Raw genomic sequence first — 11,169 nt, 5'->3', positions numbered from 1 at the left:
AGGATGACATTGGGTGTCCTTGCGTGTTGTGTCTGGACACTGTGTGTGTGTCCTGTGCTCTGTGTCATTGTGCGTATATAAGCTCTGTTGTGTGTCTGTGTATAGTTTTGTGTGAGGTAGAGGAAGAACTGGTCCCCTGTATCCTTGTGTCTGGACCAGCTGCTGTGTCTGCAGTGTGTCTCCTCCCCACCTGGAGGCGCTGCCCTGCATCAGGAGGTGTGAGGCAGGGACTGGAGGCTATGGGACCTCCACTGGTTGAGGGGCCGTGTGTGTGTGTGTGTGTGTGTGTGTGTGTGTGTGTGTGTTGCTGGGTCTGAGGGGACGTAGGCCACTGCTCCTCCTGCCCCACTCCCCAGAGTTGTCAATGGCCAAGAGTTTCGTGCATGTGTGTGAAGTTGGAAGGGACAATGGGAGTCTGTTAGCAGAGGGAGAAATTCTGTCCACGGAGCCCAGCCAGAGGCTTGGCACAGCACAGGGACTGAGAGGGCAAACTGCTACCCCTGCGGGGCAGATGAGACAAAGGTGGCCCCAGCCCAATGCAGCTCTCTAGCATCTATGATTTAGCAGACAGATGGTACCCTTGCATGTGTTTGAAAAGGTGCCCCTTCCCACAGATGGATGCAACCCCACCAGCTGCATTCTTAGGAAGGAGAGCCCAGCTGGATTCCAGCCTCTCAGCCAGACCCTCTTATGCAGTACACAACCTGCCCAACCATATGTGGCAGCCCTCGTATGAATGAAGGAATCCACATCGCCACACACGTGTCACTCTCAGAAGTGGTGTGTCTGTGTGCATGACAACCTATGTTTCTCTGTGTGGGATAAAGCATCCATGTTCTGTGGGTGGTGGTGCCCTGAGTTCAAAGCCTAGCACCATTGCTTGGGCACTGCGACATCACCTGACCTTTGTTGGTTGGTTTTTGTTTCTTAACTGTGGTAAAATACACATAACATAAAATTTACCATTTTAACCATTTTAAGTGTACAGTTCAATGGCATTTAATATATTCACAAAGTTGTGCGACTACCACCACTATTTAGTTCCAGAATATCTTCTTCACCCTGAAAGGAAGCCCTGCCCCCATTAAGCAGTCACTCCCCATTCCCTCCTGCCCCCAGCTCCAGGCAACCATTTATCGGCTTTTGTCTACATGGATTTGACTGTTGCAGACATTTCATATAAATGGAATCATACAATATGTGACTTACTGTGTCTGGCTTTTCTCTCTTAATGTTTTTGAGGTTCTTCATGATGTAGAATGTATTGGTGCTTCATCCCTTTTTAGGGCTGAATAGTATTCCATTGAATGGATAGACCACATTTTGTTTACCCATTCATCAACCGATGGACATTTGGGTGGTCTCCAGTCTGGGGCTGTTGTAAATCATGCTGCTAAGGACATTCGTGTTTTTGTGTTAACATGTTTTTCAATTCTTTGGGGCATATGCCACTCCCTAGGAGTGGAACTGATGGGTCATGTGGTAACCCTATGTTTAACTTTTAAGGAACTGCCAAACTGCTTTCCGGAGTGTGGGCCAAGGCACTTCTAAGACGCCCGTTAAACACCGAGTGGAGGCATCCAGCAGGCAGTCTGGCGGCGAGCTCAGGGGCGGGGCCGGAGCAGAGCTAAACGGGAACGTTGAGGCCCCAAGTGCAGCCTCCCATAGGCCTCTCCCCATCGCAGGCCCCAGCGGTTTTTGATAATGGCGTGGCCCCTAGATGCACGTGCACTCAATGGGAAGGAGCAAAGGATAAAAACAATACCAAACGACACTATTAAACTAGTCCCACCCACCCACCCTCTCTCCCACCTCCTTGCACTGCTTTTATTTCTTCACGGCCTCCATAATTTCTTAGTGTTTCTTCATAACAGTTTTCAACGTGCATCCCATTAATTTGTGTCTGCGTACTGGCCCTCTCCCCTCACCAGAAGGCAAAGCCCATAAAGACAGAGGAGGAACCCTGTGGTTCATCTACTGCTGCATCCCCAGCCTCAGTAAACACTGCTGAAGGAACCCCTCCTGCCAGCCTGCTGCCCTACAAGACAGCTGGGCGGGCCTGTCCCACCTGGCCCCTCCCATCCTGTTCACCCTCCTGTAAGTATAGCACCTGCACTAGGCCAGGCACTGCCCTAACCTCTCTACACATACGAAATCGGTTCGTCTTTCCAACCACCCAGTGACAGCCATCCTTACCCCTGGTTTACAGATGGGGAAACTGAGGCACATGGGGACTTAGGTGTATCCAGTATCAGGCACCTGGCACGTGGTGGAGTTGGGGGATGAACCACTACTACCCTGACTCTCCAGCTGTGCAGGGAGACACGTCAGACCTGAAACTGTGAGCGTGGGTGTGTGTGTGCGTGAGAGAGAGAGACCACAGAGAGAGAGAGAGAGAGAGACTGAGGCTCAAGATCCCTTGATTATCAGACGTAAATACAGGAGAGAAGTAAGCACTGGGGGAACTGAGGGCCACGGGTCTAAGGCAGCAGTTCTACCTGGGGGCAGACGTGCCCCCGGGGGGATATTTGTTAGTGCCTGGAGGCATCTTACGCTAACACGATGTGGGGGAACGTGAATGCTCCTGGCACCCAGCAGATGCTGCTGGACACCCCACAATGCACAGGACGGGCCCCCACAAGCAAGTACATTCTGTGCCCAGATGGCAGTAGCGCCCAGGGTGAGAAACCCTGCACTCCCCCTTTCCATCTCCTGGTCTATAAACTCAGGTTCTCAACTCGGATCTCTCTCTCTCCTTCTCTCCCCCCATCTGCTCTTCTCTCTCTCTCCTTCCCCATCTCCCCGACTCCTCCCATCTCGCCCACCCCACCACGCGTCTCCCTTCATTGCCTCCCTTGGTCCCCCACTGACCCATCCCAACCTCCTCCCCACTCTGCCCACCTCTGCCGTCCCTCGCCTGCATCTCACCTCTGGCTTTCCCCTCTGCCCTCTCTCCCTCACCTGCCTCCATGGTTTCTTCTCCCTCCGTCACGTCTTTCCTCTGGTTTCTGTCCACCTCTCTCGTTTCTTCGCACCCCTGATGTCACTGTCAACTTTCCCATTCTTTCCTCCACCACTCATCACTCACTTTGATCTTTTCTCTGCCATTATCATTTCCCTTCTCCTTCCGCGGTGTCTGGACGTCCTCCTGTTGCTCCCCCATCACCGTGCACTGTCCCGTGGGGCTGCCAACTTTGGGCCCATGCATGTCCCCTCCATCTTTTCTGTTTCCTGGTTTGTGTCTCTCCCTCGGCCTGCCTTCCTCATCATCTCCGGCCCCCATCTCCACATTTCTCCACCTCTGGCCATCTTTCTCCCGCCCACCGTTGCAGCCGCGGTTCTCCCCCGAGCCTGGCTGCCCCATGCCGGCCCTCCTGCTCCTCGGGACCCTCCTGCTCCTGGCCTCGACTACCGGCCAGGCTGGGGCGCGCCCGTCCAACGCCACAAGCACCGAACCCCCGGGCCCGCTGCCCGCCCTGCTGGCGCACCTGCGGCGCCTGACCGGGGCGCTGACCGGCGGCGGGGGCGCGGCGGGCCCGGGGACCAACGTCACCAGGACCAGCACCCCGAGCTCGGCCGGCGCGGCGGCACGGGCGCCCCCTCCTGCCGAGCTCTGCCACGGCTACTACGATGTCATGGGCCAGTACGACGCCACCTTCAACTGCAGCACTGGCTCCTACCGCTTCTGCTGCGGCACCTGCCACTACCGCTTCTGCTGCGAGCACCGCCACATGCGCCTGGCGCAGGCCTCCTGCTCCAACTACGACACGCCGCGCTGGGCCACCACGCCGCCGCCACTGGCCGGGGGCGCCGGGGGAGCCGGGGGTGCGGGCGGGGGACCCGGGCCCGGCCAGGCCGGGTGGCTGGAAGGGGGCCGGGCGGGTGGCGTCGGGGGGCGTGGGGGCGAGGGCCCAGGGGGCAGCACGGCCTACGTGGTGTGCGGGGTCATCAGCTTCGCCCTGGCCGTGGGCGTCGGCGCCAAAGTGGCCTTCAGCAAGGCCTCCCGTGCGCCCAGGGCGCACCGGGAGATCAACGTACCCAGGTGTGTGTTCTCTGGGGCCGGAGGGTGGGAAACCTGGGGGCGGGGGCGGGGCCACGGGAGGTGGAGCCATCAGGGAGTGGGGCCGGTGGTGGGGCGGAGTGGGTGGGTGGGGCGGGGCCGGTCAGGGTGCAGGGAGTATGGCCAGAGACTGAGGCAGCCACCAGGAGCGCAGAGGCCAATGCCTTGGAGAGATGGGCGGGACATGAGAACATATGTGACTTAAGTGGCAGTCTATGGAGTGACCGGGTAGGCTCAGGCCTTCATTCATTCAACAAATATTTCTTGAGCGCTTTCTGTGAGCCAGGAGCTGGGAACACAGCAGTGAACAAAACAAAGTCCCTGCACTGATGAGTAAACCTGGTTTCCAATCCCAGGTCAGCTGCCTGTGGGCTGTGTGACCCTGGGAAATTTGCTTAAACCTCTCTATGCCTCAGTTTCCTTGTCTGTACAATGGGCCTAATAATTGTTCCCCACCTATTCAGACTGTAATGAAGATTACCTCGGTTAATTCATGTTGAGTCCTGGTACATGGTAAGGCCTCAGTAAATGCTGGCTACCGTTATCATTAAGACAGTAAGCAAGGAAACACATGTGCAATATACTTTTAGATATTGATAACTGCTGTGAAGAAAATAAAGTAGGCATAACGAGTTGTGAATGGGAGGGACAGTGTTGTTTGACACGAAGTGGTCAGGAAAGGCCTCTCTGAGCAGAGACTTGAAGGAAAAGAGAGAACCAAGCAGATATCCGTGGGAAGGGCATTCCAGGCAGAGAGGAAGCAATAAATGCAATGGCCCTGAGGTGGAGTGTTTGCAGGACAGCGAAGCAGCCCATGTGGCTGGAGTGCAGTGGGTGAGGAGGCGGTGGACAGAAGTAGGCAGAGGCCAGCTTTACCCTAAGTGTGACGGGGGAGACACTAGAGTGTCCTGAGCTCCGTATGTCACCATCTGACCCCTGGGCTGTGCGTGTGAAACTAGACTGCAAGGGTTAAGGGCAGAAATGCGGAGCCCAACTGGAGACTGTGGCAATAATGGTGAGAGATGGGGCTCGCAGCAGCACAGGTGGTGACGAGTGCTCTGAGTCAGGATACATCTTGGAGGGCGAATCCACAGGATTGCTAAGGGCCGTGCAGGAAAGAAAAAGAAGGGTCAAGGGTGATTCTAAGGTTTGGGGTCCACATAGCACCCTTTATTGCCATGGGGAAGGCAGCAAAAGGAACAGGAGTGAGGTCCCAGGTTCAGGGTGGGCAGGGCCACAGAGAGGACGATGTGGGAGGGACCGCGGAAGGGGCAGGGTCCAAATAAATAGGGGAGGGGGCGCTTCAAGCGGGAAGTGTGGTCCGAGGGACCTTGGGGCAGGCGGTGCTCAGATTGGTATTAGCAAGGGGCGTGGCCAAAGGCGAGAAGCCGAGCTGAGCTAACGGATACACCCAAAGGTGAGAACGGGGAGGGGAAAGAGGCCTGCGCCCTCCCTCTCCCCACCCCCACCCCCACCCCCAGTCCCCAGGCCACTGACCATCCCTCTGCCACTTCTAGGGCTCTGGTGGACATTCTGAGGCATCAGGCGGGACCTGGGACCCGCCCGGACCGGGCACGAAGCAGCTCCCTAACCTCGGGGATCGGGGGTCCCGACAGCATGCCCCCGAGGACGCCCAAGAACCTCTACAACACCGTGAAGCCCTCCAATCTCGGTGAGTGAGAAGTGGGGCTACGGCTGCCGCCTCTGCTGCCTCTGCATCTGCCCCCACCCCTCATCCCTGTAGCTCCGCCCCCCACGGATAGCTCCGCCCTCCACGGATGGCTCCACCTCCCATTGCCCAGGCCCTGCCCCTAGCCACAGCCTGCTGTCTCTGCCTTCCCTGAACCGTTATGGCCGAGACCTGTTTTGGGCGATGCACTGGACTTTGCAGTGAGCCAGACCTCCTCCCTGACCTCCTGTGGGCACCCTGGGTGGGAACCCTGGGTGCTATGACGGATGATTTAGATTTAGACACTCTCAGCCCCTGCACTTGAGAAACTCATGTCAGACCACCCAACAGCCAGTGACACACAAGGACGCACTTAGTACCTGAATTAGAATTTGTCGGGAGCCAGATGCGCGGATTCAAAATCCGGCTCTGCCACTGTGACCGAGGGCAAGTGCCTTCGCTTCTCTGGGCCTCAGTCTCCTCATCCATAAAATGGGAATCATAACAGTACTCACTTCATATTATTGTTATTCTTATAGTTTATGACGAGTGCATCAGTAGAGAAGTTCAGGTAGCTGGAAGAGAGTTTGAAAAGGGTCTCCTTTGGTGTGAGGGGGAGGAGGTTCCCTCAGAACGTGGTGTTTGAGCAGTGGTCAGGAGGGTGAGGGGAGCTTCTTGGGCAGGGGATCTCTGAGTGGCTGGAGCAGAGCTTGTGAGGTGGCCAGAGCGGAGGCTGAGGAGAGGGTGGGCAGATACCTCAGGAAGGGCCTTGAGTACCAGGCTGAGCTGAGCGGCTCTGCCTTTGTCCTGAGGGCAATGGGGAGCCATGGAGGAGTTTAGAGCAAGGGAGCAGCAAAGTCAGAAGTGGGTGGAAGAACTATGTCTCTGGAACCCATATGAAGGAAGACAGATGAGAGGAAGAAGACTCCAGAGGAGGCTTGCACGATGATCCAGGCAGTAAGGGACAAGGCTTGATCTGGGATCAGGAATGGAGGGGAGGAGATGGGTTTGAATAGTAGTGATAAGGAAGAAACATTTGACCTGGATCTTGAGGGGTGAGTACGAGGTCTTCAGGCAAAGAAGGAGAGGAAGGGATTCAAGGCCGAGAGAACAGCATGACAGCATGTGCAAAGGCCCTGTGGCAGAACTGAGCTGGACCATTTGGGCATCAGAGAGAAGTACGGCTTGGGAGGGATGGGAGATGAGGCTGCAGATGTCTGTTGGGGACAAGTCACACAGGCCTCAAATGCCATCCACAGCTTAGACTGTGTCCCATGTGTGATGGTGAGACATGGGAAGAGTTTCGAGCAGCAGAGGGACAGGGGCAGGTGTACATTTCAGAAATACTGCAGTGGGGCTGATCTTGGAGATGGGCTGGCCATTTGGCCAGAAGGCTGGTTTGATGATCCAGGAGGGAGAAGCAAGTCAGGGCAAAGATTCAGTAGGCAGGAGCGACCAGAGCTGGGGACCAAGTGGACATGAGTGGGGATCCTTCCACAAGACCAGGACAGCGGTGCCAGCTGGGAACAGGCAATGGCAGTGATGCCACCTCCCCTCTTGGTCCCCACAGATAATCTGCACCACAACTACCTGCACCTCAACGTCAACAGCCCCAAACACCACGCTGCCACTCTGGGTATGGACCAGGGCGGGGCTGCGGGGAGGGCAGGGCTCCTTCCCTTCCCACCCTTGTACTGAGCCGGAGCCAGGTGCCCAGCATAGGGCAGCTGTGAGACCCTGGGAGCCTGTCCTCACAGTCCAGCCAGGTAACCCAGTGAGGCTCAGTTTCCTCATGTCTATGCCAGAAGTGGTCTGCGGGAAGCTGCATGGAGTGCATCCCTTCTAGCCTGGGGTGGGGCACACAACAAGTGCTGAGCAAACGCCAGTTGCCCCTCCTCCTCCTCCTTCCCCAGCAAAGAGCACCCGAGGGTTGGGGGGAGTGAGCGCAGGGAGCTTGGACTGCTGCAGCTCTGAGGGGCTGGGACTCCAGATTTCTAATGCTCTAAGCGGGCTGGGGGCCAGAACTGCTGGGTCTGAGGGAGGAGGGCCTGGACTGACCCCGGCCGTGCCCCTCTGCCCCAGACTGGCGGGCCATTCCGCCGCCCAGCCCCTCCCTGCACTACTCCACGCTGTCCTGCTCACGGTCCTTCCACAACCTCTCGCACCTGCCCCCGTCCTACGAGGCCGCTGTGAAATCTGAACTCAACCGCTACTCCTCCCTCAAGAGGCTGGGTGAGTCTCGGGAAGGGGAGCTACCTGGGCGATGGGGCGGGGTCAGGGCCTGGGTTCAGGACAATGGACAGTGACCCGATAGCCTTCTAAAGCTTTAGATTCCCCACCCCCCACCTTAGATTTTTCTCCAAGTTTGTTCCAGAATTACCTGAGGTAATTTTGTATCACAATTACTTGGGGTGCTTTTTAAAAATGCAAACCCATGGTCCTCCCCCCAAGATCTATTGCATTCATCAGGACTTGTATTTGCAATGAACAGAAATACAACTTAAAAAGAAAAAAAAAAAAGGTGACTATGCTGGCTTGATAACAGAAAGTCTATGTGCCACAAGCTTCAGGTGTGGCTGAACCCAGGTGCTCAAAAGCTGTCTCCAGGATTCTACATCTCTCAGCTCTGCTGAATAGTGGGCTGGCTTCATTTTCAGATAGAATTTCCCCTTGTGATGGCAAAGATTGTCCTGAGAATTTTCAGGGCAATTCTACCAGAAGAGTCTCTCCCAATGATTCCAGCAAAAATCCCAAGCCTGGATCCCACTGGCCAAAAAAGGGTCACATGCTTGTCCCAGAACCAATCACTGTGACTCTGATTGGACATTTCTGGGTCAGTGGCCGATCGCTGGTAATGGAGTAGCCTTCAAACATTTTAAACGGAGATCCACAGTAAGAAAGGATTTTTATATTGTGTCCCATGAGACCCACATACACTGGCACTTTTTTTTTTTTTTTCTTTTTTTTACGGTACGCAGGCCTCTCACTGCTGTGGCCTCTCCCGTTGCGGAGCACAGGCTCCGGATGCGCAGGCCCAGCGGCCATGGCTCGCGGGCCCAGCCGCTCCATGGCATGTGGGATCCTCCCGGACCGGGGCACGAACCCACGTCCCCTGCATCGGCAGGCGGACTCTCAACCACTGCGCCACGAGGGAAGCCCGACTGGCACATTTTTTAATTACAGTAAAGTTTTGAAACTTGTTATTATGGACATTTTCAAACACACTCGAGAGAGTAGAGGAATTGTAAACTGAGCCCCATGTTCCTGTCACCCAGCTTTAACAATGGGCAACATTTTGTTAATCTCTCCTCCCTCCACCCCATCCTTTGGTGGATTATTTCAAAACAAATCCTAGATATCATGTCACTTCATCCATTAATATATCAGTAACACACACACAACTGAAATAAAAATTTTGTGAATGGTTTTCACCCTTATACTCTTATTATGGGATACTTTCTGATAATTTTCTATTCTATTTCATTTTGCCAAATGCTGGTCCCTACCCACAAAATTGACTTTACAACCCATGAATGGGTCGAATCTCCAAGTTTGAAAAATACGTGCTACAGGATGAAAGGGAAGGGAAAGTGGTTCCTCAAAAGCAAGAGTTGGGGGTCTTCCCTGGTGGCGCAGTGGTTGAGAGTCCGCCTGCCGATGCAGGGAGCACGGGTTCGTGCCCCGGTCTGGGAGGATCCCACATGCCACAGAGAGGCTGGGCCCGTGAGCCATGGCCACTGAGCCTGCGTGTCCGGAGCCTGTGCTCCGCAACGGGAGAGGCCACAACAGTGAGAGGCCCGCGTACCACAAAAAAAAGAAAAAAAGAGAAAAGAAAAGAAAGAAAAAGCAAGAGTTGGGTTCTAGGGCCTCCCTGGTGGCGCAGTGGTTGAGAGTCCGCCTGCCGATGCAGGGGATACGGGTTCGTGCCCCGGTCTGGGAGGATCCCATATGCCGCGGAGCGGCTGGGCCCGTGAGCCATGGCCGCTGGGCCTGCGCATCCGGAGCCTGTGCTCCGCAACGGGAGAGGCCACAACAGTGAGAGGCCCGCATACCGCAAAAAAAAAAAAAAAAAAAAAAAAGAGTTGGGTTCTACTCCCCAAAGAAGGGATGTTCCCAGGCAATTACACAAAAAAAGAAAGGTCCCCCCTCATCTACGACCGCAGCATTGCAAGCTGGGCCTGGGAATCTGCATTCTGCTAGCTTGACTGTCCTGACTGGTTAAAATTGTGCCCCTGCCCAGGCTAATGACCAGGAAGTTCCAGGTAATGTCTGGGGTCCTCCTGGGGTGGGGGGTGCCCCAGGGAAGGGAGCACATTCTGGGCTGGCTGAGGACCCACCTCTGTGGTTTCTTCCCTTCTCCCCCAGCCGAGAAGGATCTGGACGAGGCCTACCTGAAGCGCCGGCACCTGGTGGAGATGCCCCGCGGGACGCTGCCCCTGCATGCGCTGCGGCGACCTGGCACAGGGGGCGGCTATCGCATGGAAGGCTGGGGTGGCCCCGAGGAGCTGGGCCTGGCGCCCGCGCCCAACCCACGGCGCGTCATGTCCCAGGAGCACCTGCTGGGCGACGGGGGCCGGGCACGCTATGAGTTCACACTGCCACGCGCGCGCCTCGTGTCACAGGAGCACCTGCTCCTGTCGTCCCCCGAGGCCCTGCGCCAGAGCCGCGAGCACTTGCTGTCACCCCCGCGCAGCCCCGTGCTGCCCCCCGAGCCTGCCGCCCGCGCCAGCCTGGCTGCCTCCCACTCCAACCTGCTGCTGGGGCCCGGGGGGCCCCCCACACCGCTGCATGGGCTGCCCCCGCCGCCCGGCCTGCACGCGCACCACCACCACCACGGCCTGCACGGCTCGCCGCAGCCCGCCTGGATGTCAGACACCGGCGGAGGTGGGGGCACGCTGGCCCGCAGGCCGCCCTTCCAGCGCCAGGGCACGCTGGAGCAGCTACAGTTCATCCCCGGCCATCACCTGCCCCAACACCTCCGCACTGCCAGCAAGAATGAGGTGACTGTCTGAGTGTCTGAGGTCGGGCCAGGGGCTTGGGGGCTGCAGCCTGGGGCCCCCATCCCAGGCTGCATCCCCCAACACACTCCAGGGGCCTGGGACCAGATCTGCGGTGGCCGGGAGGGCTGCCTCCAAGGACACTGTTTTGGATGAAATCATCACCTGACACAAAGCTTCCTTCTGCGATGTCACGGCAGATGAGACCCCTCCTCCTATGTCACAGTTTGAGGCAGGACCTCCTTCCCATGACGTCATCACAGAGGAAGAGGCCTGTATGTGAGGTCATCACTAGCGAAAGTGTCTTTGTTCATCACAGGGACAAAACCTCCTTCCCATGAGGTCATCACAGAGGAAAAGGCCCACCCTTAAGGTCATCACTAGAGGCGTCTATGCTCCATGGTGTCATCATCACAAAGACTTCCCTCCTATGATGTCATAAG

General features: G+C 56.6%; 1 protein-coding gene across 1 annotated transcript; it reads left to right on the top strand.

Annotated features, from left to right (window-relative positions):
• Positions 1–2,077: 2,077 nt before the first annotated feature.
• Positions 2,078–10,794, top strand: SHISA7 (shisa family member 7). Its single transcript, XM_082606292.1, has 6 exons — positions 2,078–2,097; positions 3,333–4,042; positions 5,578–5,732; positions 7,300–7,365; positions 7,812–7,961; positions 10,095–10,794. Exons 2-6 carry the CDS (start codon positions 3,363–3,365, stop codon positions 10,739–10,741), a joined length of 1,698 nt encoding a protein of 565 aa, XP_082462418.1. The 5' UTR covers positions 2,078–2,097; positions 3,333–3,362; the 3' UTR covers positions 10,742–10,794.
• The last annotated feature ends 375 nt before the right edge of the window (positions 10,795–11,169 follow it).

The sequence above is a fragment of the Mesoplodon mirus genome, assembly GCF_964341445.2.
Source record: "Mesoplodon mirus genome assembly, chromosome: 19".
Lineage (NCBI taxonomy): Eukaryota > Metazoa > Chordata > Mammalia > Artiodactyla > Ziphiidae > Mesoplodon > Mesoplodon mirus.
The sequence above is the reverse complement of the archived record's forward strand: the minus strand, read 5'-3'. Positions and strand labels throughout refer to the sequence as shown.

Bases quoted from the DNA above. Each gene is read 5' to 3' on its own strand.
- SHISA7 (XM_082606292.1), top strand. From the start codon at position 3,363: ATGCCGGCCCTCCTGCTCCTCGGGACCCTCCTGCTCCTGGCCTCGACT. The intron at 7,366-7,811 runs GTATGGACCAGG...CCTCTGCCCCAG, and splicing joins ACACCACGCTGCCACTCTGG to ACTGGCGGGCCATTCCGCCG. The intron at 7,962-10,094 runs GTGAGTCTCGGG...CTTCTCCCCCAG, and splicing joins CTCCTCCCTCAAGAGGCTGG to CCGAGAAGGATCTGGACGAG.